This window comes from Sinohyriopsis cumingii, chromosome 3 (genome assembly GCF_028554795.1).
Source record: "Sinohyriopsis cumingii isolate HCF-2022 chromosome 3, ASM2855479v2, whole genome shotgun sequence".
Classification (NCBI taxonomy): domain Eukaryota; kingdom Metazoa; phylum Mollusca; class Bivalvia; order Unionida; family Unionidae; genus Sinohyriopsis; species Sinohyriopsis cumingii.
In genome coordinates this window covers 2,348,302-2,372,986 of record NC_142963.1, presented here as the reverse complement: position 1 = coordinate 2,372,986, position 24,685 = coordinate 2,348,302, and the positions used below count along the sequence as shown (strand labels likewise).

The window sequence follows — 24,685 nt, the reverse complement described above, 5'->3', positions numbered from 1 at the left end:
AAAAATTAAGAAAATGTCGAATTTAGACTCGTATAAGCTAGAATCTCAATTCTCTAACTTGGTTACGTAAACTGTTCTGAAACAAAAGAGATTTAAAAATATAATAAGGTATAAAGCATGCCAGTTGATAATAGACTAAAGATAAGAAGGAGTTTTTCCAATAGAAGGTCTTAGTACACAAACTTTATTTTTATTTCATATACCTCGGGACAATTTTCTCTGATCGCCGCAAAGTGTAGCTTCCATACGAAAGAGTAGCACCGAAACTCCGGAATATTTTCAGTTAGGGAACTGGTTCACTGACACTCCATAGTTTGGGTGGTGGCAAAGCCATGATATTAAGGTGGGTTGGATTTTTTCCTAATGCAAAACAGATGCCGTGTTTGTCATATCAATCTACAAGTTACCTTTTTCATTTGCAATGCCATTACTTACAGTGATGTAATATGAACATCGAATCAACTAATTATTTTTATAAAATTCCTATATTCAGATATCTTAACGTTTGCTCTCTAGCAACAACATTTTGTAGAAAATAATGGACTCTTTACAGCAACATTGTGCACGGGTGTGGGTGTGAGGTTTTAAGTGAGTCAGTATATGTGGGATGCCTATTGCTTGTATGGCGTGGCTAGGATATTATGTGTAGAATTATAAATGTTTCGTCTGATGTTTTTGTCTCCAGGTCTAACGCTCGAGACATCTGAATGTATTCGAAGTCATTTTGCTACACTATTCTACCGATATAACATCCTAAGTATGTAACCTAGTAATATCTACATAATTACGTAAACACAGTGCAAAGGTAACTAGGTTTGTCTTGTCGTGTGTGTGTGTTTTAAAGTTTTGTTACGTTAAAGACGTCGTCTTCGTCACGTTTACTATTTATATATATCGTCATTACGATGAGACCTTACTACTTCCATAATAACGAAACAGTAAGAGACGTGACCAAGTTATTTTCTTGATTAATAACAATATAGGAAACAAGACGAAGAAGTCAATACTGAGAATAACTGTTAAAGGTCTAAATGTAGGCAAAATTTCAAAACCTAGTTATTTTTTTATCTTTCTCGATTTTACCAGGAAATGTTAATTTCAAGAGAAATAACCTTAAAGCATCTGAACGAAATCTAATTTTAGTATATTTTCCACGCACTCGTCGCGTACAAAATTCCGACCGTTTGTAACCAATAATGTCCAATACTTTCTGAAATATATAATATTGAGCAACGTAAATCTAGTGTGATATCCATGATGTTATTCAATTTTAAAACCTTATCTTGCTTTACATTTTTACAATATCCAAGAGAATAGACTTGTATAACTAAACTTTTTTCTAATTCGTTCTTACATAGGCCACAGCGAAACTGGTTGAATCATATACTTCATTGAATTATCGTCAATTCTTTGATATTACCCAATGACGGCTATTAAAAATATATAGCACATTGTTTTGACTTGTGGGGATTACTGTTGATAGGTTTTCTTTATGGGTTTCTTATGGCCTTTCTGAAGCTAAGTAACGTGACGGGCTTCAAGTACGGAGTAAGAAGAAGAAGAAGAAGAAGAATACTCTATTTTCATTCCAAGAGCTCCAACAGACTGTAAATACACATTTTTAATTTAATTAATTAAATGACGGATAATACAAGAAACGACAAGGTATCATCGTCTATACAATGCAATATTATGCACACAAAAAACATAATAAGAAACGAAATTACATATGCATGCATATTCAGATTGTTATGTATATTTATTTTTTATTTTGTGACTGGTTGTTTTCCATAATAGAGGGCAGGAGTTTGGGTCCACGTGCCTAATGGCATGTAGTGTAAACATGTTTATTTGGATTTAGTTCTAGATACAGCCTTAATTCTGAACTAAGAAATTTTTAGAAACAATTATTTTGTGTATGATGGAAAATTCCATTGTAAATGACCTAGATTATTTTGTGTATGATGGAAAATTCCATTGTAAATGACCTAGATCCAGGACATTTTATTGTGTCGTAAATCAGATTACAGTCAGTATATCAGTTTGAAGTCAACGTAATTTTTTGTTCCTATCTTAACATCAGTCTTTAGAGGAATCAACTTTAGTTGTGTTTCAGTTAATATTTGAGAGGATTTATTTATTTAAAGTATTCAGTGGAATTACGAAGTGCTATGTGACCTTAAGGCTAAATAGCTAATTTTTGAATATCGAAAATTCATTAAAGGATAATTTGGATTATAACACTGTGATACATCAAGACTGATAACATTTGAACACAATTCCCGACTATTGGTACATATGCAAATTCAAAATATACACTTCAAAACGGCAAAAGCATATTTTGTGCTTGAAAAATTAAGACCTGAACGTAACTTGATGCAAAGTTGTACGCTTTCTTAAACCGACTCTACAGAAGACCTAGAGACCTCAGTGTGGATTCCGCTGAGCGTTTCCACTGTATATTTTTACATTCATTTATATGACTTGACAAAATCGCCATGATCTCACTTTTATATTTAATGTAACCCTCTCTTTTACGTTCCAACTGTCTTCTATTCAGTTCCGATAGATTCACCACCTGCAAAGAAGAAGAAACCTTTAAGCAATCATTTGAATGCGTATTCTAAGCAATAAATCTCTTTGTTAAGCATTGTGCGAAGAAAATTTATGAAAATCTGACAATGATTGTTGTTGATGTCTAATAAGTATACATCGTAAACTTACTTTATACAATCGTAAGAAATACATTTCCAATCATTCAGCGCTGTACACATAACATCAGAAAATTCGTAAGAAAGACAAAGACTGTGATGCTTATTAAGTTCTATTTCATATTAGTAAGTTTGAGAATTCGAATACCCACCACAAAAATTTGAAAGACCTTTTCACTCATCGTGGCAGATGTTTTATAAACAGAGAAGGAAGGACATGAATCCCTGTAGGATACAATTGTGTTTTTATGTTGTCTGAAACTCTTGAATTTTCTCAGATATGTGGAACTACTAACTCCAGCCTTTATGTAGAATATAGGTTGCAAAAGAAAACATTAGCTCCCAACAGTTTTAAAGATTGTTGCTCTTCGTTTTCGTGCAAGAACTTTACAGATTTATTTATCTTGAAATACTATGGAGAAAGGTCCGTTCATCTACTTTTCTATGTCTTAAAGTGTATGACAATATCTTTTATGGATTGTTCGAAAGACAGATGGAAACAGAGAACGATACACAAATATATGGATATACAGTTATTCTCCCCTCCAATTTTAGCACGGTTTTGGGAATTTTTAAGTTTACGGACGGAAGACGGCCTTCAGACCATCCCATACAGGGATTGGATTCATGATGTATGCAAGATGACTTCTGGTCTATCATCAGAAGAGCTAAATATAGACATAAGTTTGAAGAAAACCAATCCAAGCTTATCTGGATGAGCTATACATTTACATCGTGTAAGCAGAGCTATAAAAGAAATTGCTAACTTTAATTTTGTTAGTGAGAGATAATGGGCCTTTTCTCTTCTGAAAACGAATTGAAGTTGCAACGATAAGAAATGAACTGATGCCATTGAAAAGGGGCACAAATAAAGACTGAAGTTTTGTAAACTCCTTCAAAGATGACCCCTATAAATGTACACACAGTCATAAGTTCTTCCTCCTTGTTTTTTAAGCGTCCACGCGACCGGTTCGCGGAGGCTCGATTCTGTTGGAGTCTTCTATTACGTTTCAGTATTTCGTCCTCAGACATCTAGAAGTAGAAAGAAAAGAAGGCACTAAACATATTGGCTGTATGCAAGATACTAAACATGAATGATACAAAGTATACATGAAACAATATAATATTTCTATGCAAATGAAAGTGCATCTGCTATTAGATTGTTTCCCCTTGACGTGCCTGATGTCAATAGTGTATTCCGGCAACATCAAACTCTACATTAATAATCTTTGAATTTTGTTTTTCTTCTTGCCATTGAATGTAATCGGTTTGTTATTACGAAAAAAAAAATAATCAGAGAAGGAGCTGAACTAATATACACTTCAAAGTTTTGCAAAGTCAATAACAAAATCAAGCATTCCTTCTGGATTGTGGAATAATTTCTCTGGCGCTTATTTAATTTCCTTGAAACATAGAACACTGGATGATCTACACCAATTTGTCATCTTGAATGAAGACTGCACCAACCCCAACACATCTTGCATCTACAGACAATCTAAATGAGTGACTGAAATTTAAAGTTGAAAGAACTAGCGCACTCTTAAGTATGGCCTTTAACTTATAAACTTTAACTTATAAAAGACATTCTAAATGATTGACTGAAATTTGAAGTTGAAAAAACTAGCGCACTCTTAAGTATGACCTTTAACTTATTGAAAGCTTCTTGACATCTTTCAGACCAATGAAACTTTGTTTTCTTATTCAATAAATTTGTCAAGGAGTCAGCAATTATGGAAATACTGGAGCTAAATTTCCTAAAGTATGCATCCATGGAATTCAGAGGTAGCCTTGACCTTAGCATCAATAATTTTAACTTGTCCGTGTCCCAGATTAGCCCTAGAAATGTAATACAAGCACGGCAAAACTCACTGTCAAATTTGCATCAGCGAGTCCGTCAACAAATTTCCGAATTGTTTCTAAGTGATCGTTTCAGTTGTCGTTGTAGCTGATGATATCATCAATGTAAGCATCACAATTATCTAGACTAGATGTAATCATGTTCATCAAACGTTGAAAAGATCATATTGTCTGGCAAGCTGGAGTAATTAATCCTTTTTTCAAGGACTCTAACCTTTCCAGGCTAGGATTTAAATTAAAATTCTCCACTGTTGATGACATTGTAAAAGTTTGTTGGATTCACTAAAATTTTCTAAAATACGAGATAATACGTGGGACTTAGAAAAGTCCAAAACAAAGTGAATTTAAATTTTTTTAAAAACCAGTCTTTTCTGATAGATTTCAAAGAACTTCGTGTCCGTACGACGGCCTAATTTTCTATAACGATTATATGGTCTTCAAACAAAAATAATAGAAAAGAGCGAGAAGCAACAAGCTTTGTAAAATTCAATAAATAATTTGTCTCCCTATAATGCAAAGTGAAAAATGTACAAACACAACGTACGGTGCTGTGAATTCAATTCCCAAATTAATTCTCGAATTTCTAATGCAAGTCATAATTATTAAAGTTCTGAATAAACTTTAGTGGTGTTAAAAAATAAATTGAACGCGGGAAGTGGTGTTACGTCTGGTGTGGCCAGTGTCGTGGTGATATGCCAACAGTCTTTTGTTGTATCACAACAGTAATATAATCTAAGAATATATCCTTACTTGAAATTTCACTATAAATCCAAGTCTCTTTTTTCAAGAATGTTATTTTTTAGTACTTTGTACTTCTAGAGAAGAATACATTGAGTTAAATAATTTTAATAAATACATTCAGGCCAAATGAAATACTGGACACAGCCATGATTCTGCCTCAAGATCATATCGCACGAATATATTAAAAATCTAAGACATAAAAGAAAAGCCAGGTTTAGGACAAAAGTTCATTTCAAGAAAAAATATCAGTTCTAATTAGAGCTATTACTAAGATTATAATAAAGAATATGGTAAACACAATGTCTTTACTCAGGCCAAGATAATAATCCTAATACTTTGAACATTGTCATACAGGAAATATTAGCTATGTATTAGTTGTTTACAGAATTAAAATAAAATCAAACGATTTAGGTCAGGTAGAAAATGAACTTGATTTTGGTTAAGGTCAAGTCCAAAATACAATTAACCGTATCAGATAAAGAAATTTTTAAAAAATTTAAAAACAAAAGAACCCCACTAACCAATAAAGAATGCAAATTAAATATACATAACGCCTGTCCTAAACTTAAAGTTTAGCTCCACACAGTCCTTGTCCTAAACTGTGAAAATGTAGCTCGAAAATATATTGAAACTATTTGAGTAACACATTAATATTTTCCTGTTAAAGTCGTAAAGTGAGTAATCGATGACAGCGTGGAGTACATAACGTACATTTTCCAGTTAAAGTTGTAGACTGAGTATTCGATGACACCGTGGATATATTTGTATCATAAGTTCTAATTTTGTTTCATAAATTTAATAAATGAAGTTACTGAACAGTATTTTCCAACATAAGATGTCTTCAAGCGGTAAATGTGGTCGATAAGAATACTTGTTATGACTTCATAACGTTATCCAACCTTTTGCTGCATGACGTCATCCAGTTCGCTTGATATGTTCATTCGTATCATCAGTGAATTTGAGTAAAAAAGTAAGGAGTATAACAATGCTAAGAGATCCGGTGGCTGAAGCTTGTTACAAATAATGTTACTACTACTATTACTACTACTACTACTATTACTACTACTAATAATAATAATAATAAGAACAAGAAATCAAATATATCATTTTAATCAATCATACACCACACCTATGTCAAGCAACCACTGCTGTTTGGGGAGGTGGAAGCTCCAAAACGTGCCGTCATTGGGAATGGCGTTTCAGTTGTGCGACTGACGACTGGGTCAAGAAAAGAAACAGTTTGATCGCTAAGGGTGGCCAGACACTTAACTGGGTCAAGAAAAGAACACATTATAGCATAGAAATATTTCTTTTTCAACGTCCATAACTTTCTTTGTGAGAGCACAGTGCGCGACATCAATCCGGTTTGTCATAGTTGACCTGGTCCAAAATATCCACGTACTTTAACATCGAGTTTTGCAGTATTTGTTTGTCGGGCCGTATAAATAATGACCTTCCAATGGATTATGGATGTAGAAGGATCCAAAAAAGTGAATAATAAACATATAAAGGTATGTGTAAACAAAGTATACAAAATGACACCCGTTACTAAATTAGTCGGTTCTGAACGTATACATAACCTTATGACTTTTACTATATCTAGCATCGTATACTTGGCTACCATAGAACGTTTAATATAAGAACCGATGAAATTTAAAAGTAATCATTATAAAAAGTATTAATAACTTATTGTTATTTTTATATGGCATCCATCAATTAAATTTGATAATACAGTAATAATATCAAATATTTTTATGTTTCTGTTTCTGCTGCGTAGAACTTGTGCACGTAGGCTCGACAAGCCACCTCACTACCCTCTTTAACATATTCATATTAGTGCGCGTTACAAGCAACAGCACGCATGTGACTTGACATGGTTATGGTGCTATACTTACAACAAGTAACAATTTGGTGTATTCATGTCTTTTACTTTTCTTTTCTAAGAGTGGCAGATATCGTTTGATTTTAATAAGATAATTATTTAGATTGTCATAAAACAATATAAGACCATATAGGCTATTTAAAAATGTCAGGTAACAATAGTAAATGATGAATACTATATTTGCATATTGCGAAAGTGAAGGATTAATTTAATTTAAATGGAAAAAGAAATGGGGTAGAGGAATAATCTATGTTCGAGTGTGTACGAGACAAGGAAATAAAAAGAGCTGTTTATTCGTATAGAGGAATACTTCCATCGTTATATTAGAGGGGGCAATTTAATAATAAACTTCAGAGATATTTAACGATGATTTTCACATTCGGAAATTGATGTTACACCAGATGCTTTAATATTTTAAGTTGAATCAATATTTATATTAAGGAATATTTCGAAAATCGAATTTGTTTGATCCATTATGCAAGAGGAGGCAACAATAGTGTACATCAATTGCATTTGGCCTGATTGGTTATATGCCAAAATAACTTGTTCACCTGGGATATCAGTCAATACACATACAATAACCAATAGATCTATTTTCCAACAACAGAACTAAAACAAGCATTTTTTTAAATAAAAGTGTTCATAAAATCTAGTAGTTAATACAATCGAAAATTTTGACAGGATTAAAAATTTGCGTTTTACAATCTTTTCAATAAATAAAGATATTGAGAAGTTTCAATAAATTCAAATTACAGTCCTGGCATTATGTCAACTACCTTAAAATTACTTGACTAGTAGGGGTATAGGGGACTCTAGATAGAGGTAGTACCTTTGTTGTCTGGCAGCTGCATTCTCTGAGTGGACGGACGCACTGGCCTTCATCCATCTCCCAAATCTCTCGCGTTTGCCTCCAAGAAGGAATTATTCCCGGCATGCCCGAGTACACCGCTTCAGCTGGCGGGCCCAACGACGTTGAGGGGGTGATGTTAACACTAGGTGTATGAACTTCTACAAGGAAATCACCGGCTAGGGTGGAAGGTCTCTACAGATCAACGGCGAAGTGTTCGGGACCAGGGCGCACAATATGTATTAGTGGATTGCGACTGTGGCCGACGAGCTATGGTTCGAAATACCAGGGGAGGCAGATCTCTTCAGTCATTGTTGGCCATCAGCGTTGGAGAGGGAAACTCCGATATAAAACCTACGGCCTGCGGACCTCGCCGTCACCGTCCTGGGTGGCTGGGCCGTGGCAGATGAACCCCAGTTTTGGCAGACTGCACTCCATCTAAAAGCTCCATTGCGCAGGCATGAAGGAACTGTCTACTGTCTACTGTTTACGTTCGACTCTATCAAGCCCTGCAGCGATGGGAAAGGGGCCAAAACGGCAGGTGAAAGATGCCACTGGAAGCCGCAGTCCCAATCCTGCATGCAGGCGACTCAGGCCTTTAGCCCTCTGGTTTTGATCGGGAGACGACAACATCACTTGGCAGCAGCCTGAGTGACCAAGCAGCCTTTTCTAGGGACAGGACTGCTTGCGCCGCATGGAGAGGGGCCTAGAAAAGGTGACCTAAGCTCGTCTCTTTACCCACCAGTTGGCCTGCCGCAGCCAACGGGCATCTTCCAACTCGGTCGAAACTTAACAGAAAAAACAAGGCATGCCCCACCTAATTCACGTCGTGGCAAAAGACTAAAACTGACTGGTTGGAACATCAGAACAATGCTAGACTCAACCGACAGCAACAAACCAGAACTACGCTCTGTCTTAATCGCATACGAACTCTGTCCCCTTGCTGTTGACATTGCTGAACTTAGCAAAGTCCGACTTTCAGAGGAGGGAAGTTTGAGAGAACTCGGCACTGGATACACCCTGTACTGGTCAGGAAAACCAAAAACTGAAAAATGACTTTCAGGAGTCGGCTTCATGGTCAAGGACTCAATTGCCACCAAGTTAACAAACCTTCCCACTGGTCACAACGACCGCATCATATCCATGCGTCTCCCGTTAGGGAACAAACAACACGCCACACTCTTCAGTGTATATGCTCTAACACTCTAAGCAGATCCATCTGAAAAGGATAAATTCTACGCTGACCTGCGTAGACTTATCAAGAGCGTCCCAGAGAGCGACAAAATAATCATCCTAGGAGATTTCAATGCCAGAGTGGGCCGAGACTCAGAAGCCTGGAAAGCCGTCCTTGCGAAACATGGCATGAGTGGCTGCAATGACAGTGGGCGCCTGCTTCTTGAATTTTACGCAGAATTACAGCACACCATCACAAACACCATATTTCAGCAGAAAGACAGTCTGAAAACTACCTGGATGCATCCTAGATCAAAATCCTGGCACCTAATCGATTCCATTATAGTACGACAGAGGGACTTAAAAGATGTCCTTCTTACCAGAGTGATGCCCAGTGCAGAGTGACAAACAGATCATCAAAAACCGGTTGTCTGAAGATGTCAAGACAGATATCAAGAGAGTCTGCAATCTAGACTTGAAGAACTTAATTTTCCGCCAGATCTACATCTGGAAGAGATGTGGAATCACATCAAGGCTGCCATTCTGCAAACCTCAGATGAAATCCTTGGATTCACCACTAAGAAAAACAAAGATTGGTTTGATGAAAACAACCAAGAAATCCAAGAACTGCTTGTCAAAAAGAGATCAGCGTACCAAGCACAACTCGCACAACCATCCTGTCCACAGAAGAAAGTCGCCTTCCGCCTTATTTGCAGCTCCCTCCAGTGCAGTCTTCGAGACGTACAAAATGAATTGAGGACAAAGCTTGCAGAAAGAACCCAGCTATACGCTGACACTGGTGACTATGAAGGGTTCTATGAAGCGCTGAAATCAGTGTATGGTCCTTCCTTCCAAATACAGAGCCCCCTACGGAGTGCAGGTGGCCAAGAACTACTCACTGACATGGAATCTATCCTAAACCGCTGGTCAGAGCACCTCCACACCTCTTCAGCACTAGTCGTACAGTCCAGGAGGCAGCTATTGATCGCATCCCACAACAGCCACCTAAGATGGAACTTGATGAGGCACCCACACTGCAAGAGACTGGAAAAGCCATGTAACAGCTGAGACAGGAAAGGCTGCAGGAAAAGTGGGTATATCACCAGAGGTATGGAAGAGAGGAGGCCTAGTATTGCACACCAAATTCCACGAGTTCATCGTTTGCTGCTGGGAGCGAGGGAAACTTCCACAAGACCTCCAAGATGCAATCATCATTACCTTGTACAAAAACAAGGGGGAAAAGTGCTCAAACAACCGTTGGATAACTCTGCTCTCTATTGCAGGCAAAATCCTTGCTAGAGTGTGGCTAAACAGACTGGTGCCCACCATTGCAGAAGAACATACTCCAGAGAGTCAATGTGGCTTCAGAGCCAATAGGGGCACAACTGACATAGTGTTCGTCCTGAGACAGATCCAGGAAAAATGCCGAGATCAAAACAAAGGACTGTACATCACATTTGTGGACCTGACGAAGGCATTTGATACGGTGAGCAGAACTGGACTGTGGAAAATCCTTGAAAAGCTCGGCTGTCCTCCTTAATTCCTTACCATGGTCATCCAACTACATGAAGGCCAGCTTGGTCAGGTCAGAAAAAATAACGACTTGTCACAGACCTTCCCAATTGCAAATGGCGTGAAACAGGGCTGCATTTTAGCCCACACACTGTTCTCAATCTTCTTCAGCATGATGCTCCAAAAAGTGACCTTGATGACGAAGATGGCATCTATATCCGATTTTGGACTGATGTCAACCTCTTCAACTAAAGGCGACTTCATGCCCACACCAAGACCATGGAAAAACAGATTAGAGAACTTCTCTTTGCAGACGCCACCGCCCTTGCTGCCCACACGGAAGCTGCCTTACAGCGCGTAACATCCTGCTTTGCAGTAGCTTGCCAGCTCTTTGGTCTTGAGTTCAACCTAAAGAAAACTGAGGTGCTTCACCAGCCTTCTTCCAAGGAAGAGTACGGACCACAAAGCATCTTCATTGACCAGACAGAGCTGAACATAGTCCACCAGTTCACCTACCTGGGATGTGTGATATCGTCTGATGCCAAGATCGACAAAGAAATAAACAACAGACTGGCCAAGGCAAACAGCGCCTTCGGCAGACTCTATAAACGAGTCTGGTACAACGCCAGTCTCAAGAGAGATACAAAGTTCAGCGTCTACAGAGCTGTCGTACTGACCACCCTCCTATATGGCGCCGAATCCTGGGTCACCTACAGCCGTGAAGATAAATGCAGGATATGACTTATATATAAATATAGAATATATGTAAGTAGCAACTAGAAAAGCCGGGGCAAAACTTTGGGGGAAGTGGTGGTATTAGAGATATTTAAATTATTGTCTAAAGAAGTAGTGACGTAAAAGCAAAATATAAAACAGTTATTATTATTATTATTATTATTATTATTATTATTATTATTATTATGTTTCTGTTAAATAAATTAAAATGAAGATGTCAGTGTATTTGACGCGTCAATACCAAATAGTGAAAAAAATAACTAAATCACCTTTAAACGTTATTCCAACAAAAAAGTCGTATGGGACTGAATCAATAGAATTTAAATAGATTCTATTTAAGGTCAACGAGTATATATTTCACGGCAGCAACAAGAAAGATTAGTATGAATTTCTCAGTGTTTTTGAACCACATATAAAGAAGATCAAAAGTAGAAAATTCGGTAATTAACTCAAATAGACTTAAGAAGCCGACTAATGAAACGCTACATTCAAGAAGGTCAATAGGTTCATGACATAAATTGCTACCACTCAAATTGTTTTTAAATATATTGAACAGAAGTAAAATGGATTATGTCAATTAACGTTTATTAGACATTTTAAATAATAAATTTGCGAGGAAATATTAAAAAATACACGATGAATATTTGACAGGATAGAATACTTGACATTGCACATAGACATAATTGAACCACTTATTAAAGCTTACGTATAGATCTATCTGACTGGGTTAACAACCACTAAGCTTGTATTAATGCGAAACACATGTAACTGTTTATCTTTTTGGTGGAATCACACATTGTGATGATGTTGGTAGACCACCAAAATACATTTTAGATAGATAGATAGTCATTGGTTTGATATCCGGTATTAAAAGAGACCGTAGCACGATGTTATATTGATTAGCTGTGCAAGGCGATAAAAGTTCGCCTATTGTTTTTAATTCATTTCAGGTATCGATTGGGTCATTATTTTGTATTCTCACCAGCGGAAATCGTCGTCCGTTCTCATATCCATTTCAATTGTCTTTCTACGCATAATATCACATAGAATATGACCAGTTTACCTGTAACTAACATATAACAAATATCCCAGATATTCTGGGGCAAAGTGCAAAAAAAAAAATTAGGAAGCATTTAAAGGGGAAACATGGACAATTAAAACTAAATGTAATATCAAATAACACTGACTCTATTATTCGCATAAAAGAGTATTAACTTGTTCAGAATCAAAGGTTAAGGAAAACAAATAAATGAAAGGAACTGAAAACAAATCTAAACATACCACTATGGTTTCGAGGAAAGTGACAGAACAGTACTAAAACAAGTTTAATCATTCAACACGGCTGAAGAGTATTGACTAGTTTGTCTTCATTAACGACTTTACTGGCTGGTAATGACAAGACTTTTAACAGTTGTTGCTAACATAATAAATTCATGGACATCAAAGCAACCAGTACATGTTATATCAAGCATTTCTTTATTTTCCGATTACTTTTGTCTTTTTACCTTTGAGATATACATGTTTAAAAGTTGTCAAACAAGTATTCATTGCTGAGCGAGGCAATCATAAATAACAAAATTCCGTTGAAGTAAATTATTCCATTTTATGTCATATAATTATCTTCAGCTCATTTCGAAAACTGTTTCAATTATGAATCGGAAGAAATCTGTCAATCAATTTTATGTCATATAATTATAAAGTCTTATAAAGTTCAAATATATCAACATAATCACATTCTTACTTTGCAAAAGTACTACTTAGTACTGGGATGTGTACACTTTAAAGCCAATTCATGTATAAAAAAATTATCGGCTTTCACTGTAAACAATCATTCTTTTGATATTCTCTTGACATACCTCGTACCTGCGCAAAAGAGTATGCAACTTACCTGATACGTTTTGGGCTGTTCATGTTGTATCACAAGCTCTTTCTTCCCTTCCAAAAGCCTTTTACACTGAATCTTCAAGTTCAGTTCTTGCTTTAAGAGGGGCGTTATTTTGCCCTGCAGTAATGAGTCTGTAAATGCGCGTTCGAGTGTCTGATCTTGAACGTTGGAGATGTCAGCCGATAGAAGACTGCAACAGGTACAAATTGATTCACTGATATCTTTGGCATTAAACATGTTTCACTTCATGATTCAACCTTTTCAATTCTGAAATCTGTAAATCACAGAAAAAGTCAAATTAGAATTTGTGTGTGACAAATATGTTTTACAAACTAAGATAATATAGGATTCAAGACCAACAGCAAGTGCCTTTCATTGATGAATTGTTTTTAACTCTTTCAACACATTATCGACTATATCATGCTGAGAAAATCGGAGCTAAATGCTTTCCCAAGGATACTTCGAAACAGCCGACTAGGACTGTCCTGTGCGAGTACGGAAGCTGCTCTTCTTGGATAACAAGTCCTACGCTTTGACAATTGAGATAACGCTGCGTATGTCCGCAAAGATGTACGTTATAACATTCGGCAGCAATATACTGGACTGTAGGATACTAATGTTCTTTAAATTTCACTTCATTTCGATGATATAAAATTATAGTCAATTAATTAATTGGTGATTTCAGAGTTTGAAACTGATACGTTCTTATCCTGCTTCAAGACTTGTTTGGGCTTTCCAGTCCGGAATTCAGATGATCATTAATTGAAGATCAACCTATTACTGGCTGGAACTGGAAAGTATACAAAATCTATACGATGTAACAGAACGTTTGATTACTTGCAACGAGCGAATATCCTGGAGGTAGATGAATGTTGAGCCACATTTCACGGCAATGTACAGAGAGCTAATTTGTTTTGACATGGAATATTCTAGAAATCTGCAGCAGTATTCGCGGTTATATAAATAAGTTTTGGTCAACGACTGAAGTTTTCCCAAAAGACCCAAATAAACGTGGATGTAAATCGATTATTTATAAATTCTTCAACATAGTCAATTGATCATCAACCGCTTACTTTGATACTGTGAAACCTGAAGATGTCTCGATAAACGTCTTAACTCCAGCCATGATTAGATTTTTCCGTTTCTAAAATTTACATCTTACTAGCTGTTTGACTGAAGTACATGGCTATTATATTATGAAAAAGAATACTGAGTAAATGGGTGAATATATTATTTCCGAATCACCAAAGTTTCTTATAACTTTAATGATTAGAATTGATAATCATCGAAGTGACTTTCCTTGTTGCCATAGGTATAATGTTACTACACTCAAATACCGTCCTACATTTAGTTGAAGCATACGAGATTTCCTAAAGCTCTCAACAGGAGGTAGCATCTAATTTTAATTTTATCAATAAAATAACACTCAAAATAAAATGATACATAAGGATAAAAAAAATTTAGTTAAAAATTAATTAATGTGTGTGTGTGTGTGTTCGTGTAGTGCGTGGTTTGGCGGCAGGCAACACATGACTCACGTTTATACAATCTAAAGTGACAAGTCGTGATAAGGATGTTTTCCTTCGGAAGGATCAAATATCTTATTATCTTCCCACCTGTGGCATTTGTTCCAAGATAAAGAAGCTAAGTTTCCATTTCTACTTAAATTGTAAACAATCACCATACGAAAAGAGTGTTACCATGTTACCATTCGCAAGCATAACTAGAAAAATGAAAGAATTAGTGGATTGAATTATGTGCTACCTTTTATAAAAGCAGTTAAATGTGGAGTCGTGAATGGTCGCCTCAGAATGTAAAAAGTATGAATGGATTTATGTTACGAAATTAAATTTAAATAACTCAGAGATCGCATCGTTATTGTCGCCTAACTTTCTTTTAATCTATCGTGTTTTTTGGCTAACAAAAGGAGAGCAAATATAATTTCCAAATTTCTTTACTTTGAAGTGTTTGATAGCACTTGTATCTATGGATGCATTAATTGCAGCACAAACAATAATATGAGACATGAAAATTTGAAAACCTCAAAAAGGTAATTTGCAAGATATTTTCGAAAACATCAAGATATTTTGAAACCAACAGAAGAAATGTCAGGCAATCAAACTGTCACGTTGCCTGGCCGCGATTATGTAAGTCAAGAACAAAGGAATTGGTTAGAAGCTATGTGTATATGTTAGATCCCGCGGCTATAGTGGTACTGTTCGTAATTTTTACGAGAGCCCAGCTTTGTTGGGTGTCAAAAATCACATGTGGACGTTGAAAGCTTTGTTCAAGAACAAAGGACCCTTATTGGCGTCGTAAATCTCACCACGTTGACAGACGGCCGGAGCATTGGCTGCAAAGTTGAATAGAACAGGGTAGAATCGATATCCAATCGGAATTGTGGTCACCATTTCAACCCGAGTTTAACTGAATACGATAGACTAGAAACCCCCTTTAATTGTGAAAAATCTTGCTGACAAGTTGTAGCAATAACTCCGGGAAGCTATTCGTAAATTGGCGAGAAAACTTAGGAAATTCTAAGGAAAGACAAAGCTTCGTAAAGGTCAGTGAGTTATTTGCTCGATTGTTGAAGAATATTACGGCATTGTACTTGTAATTATGTGCAGTATGTATACTTCATTACTAGAATCGTTAGTACGTAGAATTACCTTTGTAGTGTTTAATTTACATGCGCATTTGAGAAATGAGCTATGATTACGTAAAGAATTATGTAGAGTGCTAGCTCGTAGTTAGAATTAATATTGTAATTCACTATTTGGTTAATTCTTAGAAAACTAATGCATTTATTCATGTGATATTCTAGATTTTGCAACTGCTGTATTGAATTGTAACTCTGGAAAATGGTTGCAGTGTGTAAAATTAATTAATATGGATATTTGAATATTTGTGTACACTTGTGGGAGTGTAATGTACAGAGATGCGTCTGATTACTGTACTATTGTTCAGTATACTGAGATTAAGAATATATATATCTACGGATTTGACGCAATTATTGATGCCTGTATGATCAAGTAGTGGATAAAGTGACTTTATTACGACATTGTTTACCATACAAGAGCGTATGGGTATTTCGATGTGCACGAATGCGTGGCCGAAAAATGTAATAGCCTTTACCTGATGATTAATTGTTGGTTTAGTGTGAGACGAGATGGCTAAGGAAATATGCTAACATCCTTGTGTTTTCACAGGACGCTTTTAGGGGACAGACTTCCGGTGTGGTTAGTCCTGCGTCTTCACTAGGAGAGAGATGGAATAGAGACTAGTGGAGAAGTCGATTGTGAATCAAAGGATAGTCGGAGAGCAGAGGCAAGGAGGAGGAGGAAAAGGAGTTGAGGAGGAGAAGGAGCAGTCAAGGAAAAGGAGTTAGGAGGGAAGTCGGAAGGAGAGAAGGAATTGACGGGATAGGAGAGATACAAATGATTAGAAAACAAGGAAAGGTGGAAAAGCGATCTCACACTATAAATCACAGGATGCAATAGGCTATCACTTGGTCGAGATGGAGAAGAGTGATTGGGACATTATGATTTGAATATTGAATTGTATTAATTTGTTATTCTTTTGAATTTCACCTTTGTGTTCTCATTAATTTAACTGTCGGCATTGCTGGCTGGGGTGTCGGAGCTTTACCTCTCTCTATTTCTAATTTCACTTCCTACAACATCGAGCCTGGGTGGGACTTCCATAGTAATTTAAATAATATATGGGAGCACCCCACCCTAACCCTACCGAACCCGACACAAACATAATTTAACGTTAGGCAGTCACACAATTTAATATCAGGAAATCAAACAAGATTATGAAAACTGTGAATTTGGATCCCGACGAAATGTTAAGCTTTTACAAATCTGAACTTTCTAACTGGTGGAGTGGCATTGACTGTGGTGCATCGGATAAAGCCCAGCATTTGCAAAATGGAGGTAAATTGGAGGTTTGTTTTCAGAATTGCCGGAAGTATCGAAAATACCACTTGCTACTAAAAGTAGTTCTGCCAAAAGCTGTTTGAGCCACCCGTTTATGGTGCCGCAGGATATGTTCGAGAGCTCTAGCGCCATCTATTTTTCTCTTTTTCTTTCACTCTTTCATAAAAAAAACCAGATAACTGTTAGATAGCTCCAGTAGATATACGCTGTGGATCCAACCTGGCTGGAAATCTGTTTTTAAGAAATGAAAACCAACAAAACAGTTTTTAACATAACCAACACTGCCTGTGCGTTCTCAATGTTGAAGCACCCTTTAGTCGCATCTACCGCTATAACCGCAACTCGGCGTCTCTTTGCTGTCTGCGTGTAAACGCCCTTTGCGTGGACGATCAACCCACTTTTTGCCGCCTATAGCGTTGAAGCGGATCTTGTTTTTGACCACTTCATATTTGTTGCGTTCCTCAAAGATGAGTCTGAACTCTTCCTTGGAGTTAGAACGGTCTTATAGCGTCCAAGTCGCGTAATTCACGATGGTATTGAGCTTGGCCTCCACGGATTTGGCTGTCCTTTTGGCCTTTGCAATTGATCAGCCACTGGTGTACGCATCGACCAAGAACAGCAGGCCACAATCCATGCATAGACACTCGAAGCCAACCGGGATGGGGGCTGAGACGATAGAGGTCAACAGGGCGTAGCCGTCGATGCTGCCTGCTATGAACATGACAGTCAGGGTGCAGCAGGCATCGTCGACCACGCTCGCGGGACGGTGGTATTTCTTGTATTAGCCCGTCGATGTAGAGCCCGTGGAGGTTCAATGTATATAAGCCTGCGCCTGAGACGGTGATTGTATCGCTGTTGTTGCTAAGGACGAACTCTCCCACGTACTGCGTCGTGCTGCAGCTGCATAGTACATACTCGCTTGGCTCCGCAATCTCATCGATCGTGAATCAGACTCCAAGACACCTATATCAGCATTGAGTTGTTGTTGTAATAGGTGATTGACTGTGTAGTCTCGTCTTGAGTGTACGCAGATGTCAACAGGCTTTGAATCACTATCTGGATTACGTGGCGTCCTGCATGAGCTCTAGTTCTAATATACTCAATTTTCGATGAAAAGTCTGAGGACAACACTGCAATCAGAAGCGGGCTGAGCGTCGGATCACGATCTAGCGCCTTCAACACCTCAATGGATACGTGCTCGCAGATTGTCCACAGTTCGGCCCGTCTTTCTTTGTCTGGACAGGAAAGGTGAATGTGTCGCCGTCGTTTCAGCAGTTGCAAGAAGTGGGATCAAACAATCACCAGGATAGGGAGAAGGTTAACATAGGAATGATGAAACTTCCTTTTTATATGGCATTTAGAGCCAAGACGGAACGATTAAAGACGAAGCTGCAGCTTTGCCTTTCGGGCCGATCTAAGGCGCTTGATCTGGACAGTAGTCAGCATAATAGTGTGATTCCCGTGAAGCTCTCTGGCGCCCAACCGATGACTGGCGCAGCAGCAGACCTAAAAAAGGAGGCGAACATATGGTTGTCCCTAGGTAATGAACACAAGTTGTCGTTTTTGTAGCTTTTCTTTTATGTGTATACGCCTAAGATGTAATTACTATGATCTAGCGTGGTTTTAAATACTTGCATTCGCTTCCCAGCCCCTTCGATCAACATCGTTTTGTCTGAGAGGATGACAGCAAACTCTCCCACGGCAGTGATGGGGCCGTTAGTGACGCAGGTCATGAAGTACATGTCCACAACAGACTGCTTGACATGGTCGAGGTGCTGAATCTTACATATTAGTTCAGGTAGAGCTGGGCGAAGTCTTTTTGGCTGACCTGCAGTCCCGAATCAACGTTTTGTTCGCGGCCCATGAAGCTCATGATCTGGCGGTAGGCATGGGCCACGTTGTTGGTCGCCTAGTCCAGAAAGATTTCTTTGGATAGCTCCTTGCGTCCGAGGAGGCGTTGGGCCACTTACCTGACGTCAAACTTGTCGAATATCATCATGTTCCGTTTCCTGTTATTATCCTGAATCGTATCCTAAAGGGCTACGAAAACGCGTCTGTGCGCTGGTCTGCCAGTAGAACTGTCTATTGATTGTGCTCTGTTCGTGTCCATGGTCATAGCCTGGAAGAACAGGGTACCCTGCCTACCTCCAGTGCTGGCGTCACTGCTGACATCCACAGAGAGATCCTTTATATACGTAACCTTGCTCTGCTCCGCGGAGTTGGCAACGAATATGGCTTTGTCGTAGGTGTTTTTGCAGGTCAGCAAAACGGCGAACTTGAAGATGATCTTAAGCACGTTGAGGTAGGAAAAGCTTTGCCTGGGATTTGGCTGGGGCTTGGATCATCTTGGAGCTGGCACTGGAACTGGCATTGGCGGCTGCATTTTACTGCTACGGTCTGCTTCCCTCGCCTGGGCTGCCAGAACTCCCTCAAGCATGTCGTTAAACTTCTTGGGTGTGATGTGTCCTTCTCGAAACAGAACGTTCATATAACACATAAACAAATCATTCTCTAAATACAAATTAGTCGATGGATGTTGCACGGTGTCGTCACTCGCTGAGATATGGTATAAAACAGACGCAAATTATTATCCAAAGGAAAATAATTTCGTCTTCTGTTGTGCAATGACCGTGATATGTCAAAATTCCACGCTACTTTCTTACTCGAATTTGACCGCTGGTTGATGTCGTCGGGGTGCGGTGACTTTGAGGACGGTTCTGTTGTCAATCGAAATGTGTTGTAGCCTCGTCCCAGTCCATGTCAACCTTCTGGAGCTCTCGATGAACCTTTGCAAATAGTCAGCGTTTGTTTTTGTTTTTTTCGAATCGAAGCACAAGTGCTGACATTTACCAATGTGGCTGTAGATGAAATACCTGACTGTTGTACCGCCTCCGCATTTTTAGCAGATATGGCTTTGTATGCCGTATTTGTGCCTGGATGTGTGTATTGAGCAATACGTTTTTATACATCTCCACCCCAAAAAAATTTGGTGTTGCCTGTGAGCAGCTGTGCACACGCGTTGGTACCCGTTTGTGATTAATTGTTGCAGCTTGGCTGACACCTACTCTACTGGCCTAAACCGAAAAGATCAGTGCAAGGTGAAGAGAATGCGCAAGGAGGGTTCAGCTTTCCTAAGCAAGGAATTTTGTTTTGCTGTTTGTCATTCCTCAAAATCAATGCTTCTACTAGCATGGCTAGATCCAAGGTCCGTTCCCTGGCTTTTGTTTAAAAATAGAGTGAAAGTAGAAAGACAGAAAAAGAGAAAAACATAGAAAGTGCGAGTCCTATAGATCAAAAAGACTCGCTTTGTCTACCTGCAAATGTAATTTTAGAAGCTTCCAGACATACTAAAAGCAAACTCCTAGTTTACATGCTTTTAGGGCCCACTTTTCTTGAATTCCCCAGTTTACATATAATATACACTCAATTTCATGAACTGAAAGAGAGAATATAAAATAGAAAGAAAATTGAGAAATGTATTCACTCTATCTTATCAAAGGTTAGAGCTGGTTCAACATTTACGAATCCACGGAAAAGACACGTAGGCAACATGTCACGGATTCGTCAATGAAGAATGCGCGGACAAGTAAGTGTACGTTCAGGTTCAGTTTGCAAGTAGCGCCAGGCATAAATAAATATGGAATCTATCAAAGTACTTAATTCAAGGTTGCCTTAATTTTTCTTGTTGATGAGGCTCTTGCATGTATGCAATGTTGGATTTAAAAACAGCCATGATTAATAATTCCAAACCACATGCGACATATCTCTAGTGCCCATGCGTAATTGAAATAGTAAAAAGCAAACTACCAAAAATATAAATCGTCTTTAAGTTGATTGCAGATAAGTTAGTAAAGATAACAGTGGAGTAACTTTCAAATTTTGCCCCCACCCCCCTTCAGAAACTGCCTCTCCAACATAGTAAAATTTAGGATTTTGCATCCCTCTTCTTCTCAATCCCCCTTGCCCACCCCATCCCCCGCTTTGTAAGAACCTTACAACATTGAAAGATATGTCAGCATTTTGTAAAACTTAAATTGTATTTATCTCATAAAGGCATAGCTGCTTCCATTTTATGAAACGTTCATCCGATATGATTCGTGCAAAATAGTCAATTTACGTAAAGAATGCATGCATGTTTTCAAAATAACAGAAATATCCTGAATTGGAATTTGGGTATGAGGTGCTCTATTTGTAGGCTCCATTACTCCTCTAATCTTCGGTAGCATTTTAGGAAGTAGCAGAAATTGGCACGTTTTAGCTTTATTTACACGTGTATTATGATCTGCATGGGTTTCCCTGCGTATGTTCATGTATCGATTCGATTCAAAACAGAACCAAATTTACCGCTCCTGTTTCTGTGGTTAGAGCGTCCGCCTTGGATGCAGGAGATCGTGGGCTCCAACCCCGGCCGAGTCATACCAAAGACTTACAAAAATGGTACTAACAGCTGCCTCGCTAGGCGCTCAGCATTAACAGGGTAATGTTAGGACTGGTCGGCCTGGTATCAGGATAATGTGACTGAGTGGGACATCATGCTACATGTATGTGGCATGATGCCCCAGTGATAATCACTATAAACTGAAAAAATTGCAGACATCTTAGCGATATGACTGAAATTTTTTTAAAGCTACGTTAAAAATCTTAATCACACACACACACACACACACACACAGAAGCAAATTTATAATTTCAATATGGCGTTTAATATTATTTTCTCTACCTTAGAAATCCCAACTCTGTGTTTTGTGAATTATTATTATTATTATTATTATTATTATCATTATTGAAAATCTTGAAAGAATAGCTACATTCTAAACAATAGATCAAATTCCATTGCAACACACCTTTCAGACATAAAATTGATTGGTTACAAAAGTAGATTAATTCTTGTCTGTTCAGGATTTTATTTTTCTGAGGGTGGGCTCATTGCTTTATGATTGTCAGACTTAATTAATTATATAAGTACCGTTCATGCAGTATTAAAAAAAATCGAAGTTCGTCTCCAAGAGACGATATTTGGTCAACTAGACGGAGGAAGAAAATTGTTAACGAGCATGATATGGTACATTGTGATATACAAATTTTAGAACACGCATGAAGTGTGTAATTTATTCATGTCACTAAATATTGTTAACATTATTCATAGTTAAGAATGGTACCATTGGTTAATATTTTATCCAATGTATTTATTATTTCAATCCAATGACTCCTTTTACAATTTTAGATTTAAAAGTTACTAATTTTCAACCAAATATTTGTTCAATAAATGTTATTTTCAGTCTACGTCCCTAGTAAAAGATCAAATGATTTTTATCGAGAATATACGTGTAACGTTGTTTTCATCAGGTAGGTCATGGCTCTAAAGCAAAATGGAACTGCACATAGTGTGGTTCTTGTGTAAAAATATCGACGCAGCTTTTGATAAACAGTCATGCTATTTTAAAATAATATTAAAAGAAATTACATACCCTTACAATTATCCGAAAATAGTGTAGTTTTTCTTAGAATGCTGTGCATATCTACACGAATGACTCATTTTTCGACTAATCCCATCTGTTTTTAAGATAGGGATTCCAACCTTTTCAGTTTATTTATAACTGCATGAAATCCCATATCTATTTTTAGATAGTAAGTGTTCATGATTTCCCTATATATTCACCTGTATTTTTATCGATGGATAGCAGGTTGATGGGGCGTGGATGAGAGAGAGAGAGAGAGAGAGAGAGGGAGAGAGAAATTTGGTCAGTGTTAAACATGAGTCATCAGTTTTATCTAAAAATAATAAAGAATTAAAAAAAAATTACAAAAAGCAGACGGTGTAGCAGGCAAAACTAGCATGATCCGTTTTAAAAAAATGCGCTTATTACGATATATATGCCATTGTTGAATTCGAGGAACCTAAAGGCTGATCAGCATTAAATAATATCTATTCTACATTTACCCCAGATAACTAAATCTTCCTTAGACGTGATAAATACAAAGTCATACACTTATCTAGTTCGTACTCGTTACACTGACCGTAAAAGGTCCACACTCATACGTTGACGCACAAAGGTATAGGCACGAAGTGGTTATAGCCTTTTTATGTATTGGTGTAATTATGCGACAGTTATTATCACTTAGGAGGATCCATAAATGTTATATGACTAGTGATTCGAGTTTGGAAAAGTAGAAAAATATTCTGTCTCTTTCCAGGGTCGGCTGCCTCGGTTTGTCTTTGGAAAAGATCAGATTATGTATGATTGATTGACTGGTAGGACATCCACCATTGTCCTCTTAGAACATTTAGCATAATCCGGTAGCAAAGTTTTACGTCAATGCTCTCTCTCTCTCTCTCTCTCTCTCTCTCTCCTGTGTATGGATCAACGATCCCTACCTAGCGAAGGTCATTGTGGGTTTATAAAACAAAAAAGTACTCCAATTGTTGTAATAATGACACTCACTAGGAGGAAATGTACACACGGTTTACAACTCAATTACGAAATGCAAACTGAGCTCAGTTAAAAAAAATTAAATAACGTGTACATAAACAGAATGAAAATTATTTAAGTAACATCAAAGTAGACATTCAGGTCTGACTAAATTTTCCAGATATAATCACAAATCCACAGGAATTAGAATTATGAGGAGCAGCCACATCCACAAATTTCACAACGTCGATACCTTATTTTCCACATCATTCTACGACTTAATACTTTGTAGTATACATTTGATATTTCATTATTGATAAATTATAACTTTTTAGACTCTTGTAATTAAATTAAAAAAAGAAAAACACGATAAAACATGGAATAAATTACAGCAGATGTGTGCTACTTCATTATTTACAGTAAGGTCCACTAGTCTCTATAACCTTTGCATTGGTTATGTAACATGGTGGAAAAAGCCATGAAACGTACCATTATAAGGACTCTGATAATTGTGAGGTACTTGGTGCAAAATCAAATTCAAGGCTATCATCCAGCTTCAATTCCTGAACTTCTCTCTCTCTCTCTCTCTCTCTCTCTCTCTCTCTCTCGATTTCCATGTACTTTTGTTCCTGAGAGAGAGAGAGAGAGAGAGAGAGAGAGAGAGAGAGAGAATTCTCGATTAAAATGCATTCAATGTTTGTTTTTTTTAAAATTATCATTTAGAAAATGTGGATGAAACAGGGAATATCAATATTCGTTAAGTTATTTTTTTATTTTTTTATTGCTAAATAATCACCGGAAATGTATCATTGATCTAAAGAGTATAGTAGCGATATTCTGCTGGAGAGAGAGAGAGAGAGAGAGAGAGAGAGGTACAGGAATTGAATATGTACTAAGATTTAAATAATATACAATTTAGGAAGATATACAATACTGTGTTATATTTTTCTGCCGAGTACCAGCTTCATATAAGAAAAACGAAAGCAAGAAG

General features: G+C 37.5%; 1 protein-coding gene across 2 annotated transcripts; it reads right to left on the bottom strand.

The window, feature by feature from the left end:
- Positions 1-1,603: 1,603 nt before the first annotated feature.
- Positions 1,604-24,672, bottom strand: LOC149802347 (uncharacterized). 2 transcript variants are annotated; one of them, XM_089951573.1, is made up of 4 exons: positions 22,753-24,672; positions 13,347-13,617; positions 3,636-3,743; positions 1,604-2,578 (listed from the first exon to the last, which is right to left on the bottom strand). In XM_089951573.1, the coding sequence occupies exons 2-4, from the start codon at positions 13,578-13,580 to the stop codon at positions 2,408-2,410; spliced, it is 513 nt and encodes a 170-aa protein (XP_089807699.1). In that variant the 5' UTR covers positions 13,581-13,617; positions 22,753-24,672; the 3' UTR covers positions 1,604-2,407. The 2 variants fall into 2 exon arrangements, with proteins under 2 accessions (XP_089807699.1, XP_089807701.1); XM_089951575.1 differs by lacking the exon at positions 3,636-3,743.
- Positions 24,673-24,685: the final 13 nt, after the last annotated feature.

What these genes read in the sequence shown, in the direction of transcription:
- LOC149802347 (XM_089951573.1), bottom strand. Translation starts at nt 13,580, where the DNA reads ATGTTTAATGCCAAAGATATCAGTGAATCAATTTGTACCTGTTGCAGT. An exon ending in AACAGCCCAAAACGTATCAG is followed by an intron (nt 3,744 to 13,346) that starts GTAAGTTGCATA and finishes TTCTACTTCTAG; the next exon opens with ATGTCTGAGGACGAAATACT. An exon ending in AGGAGGAAGAACTTATGACT is followed by an intron (nt 2,579 to 3,635) that starts GTGTGTACATTT and finishes TCTTCTTTGCAG; the next exon opens with GTGGTGAATCTATCGGAACT.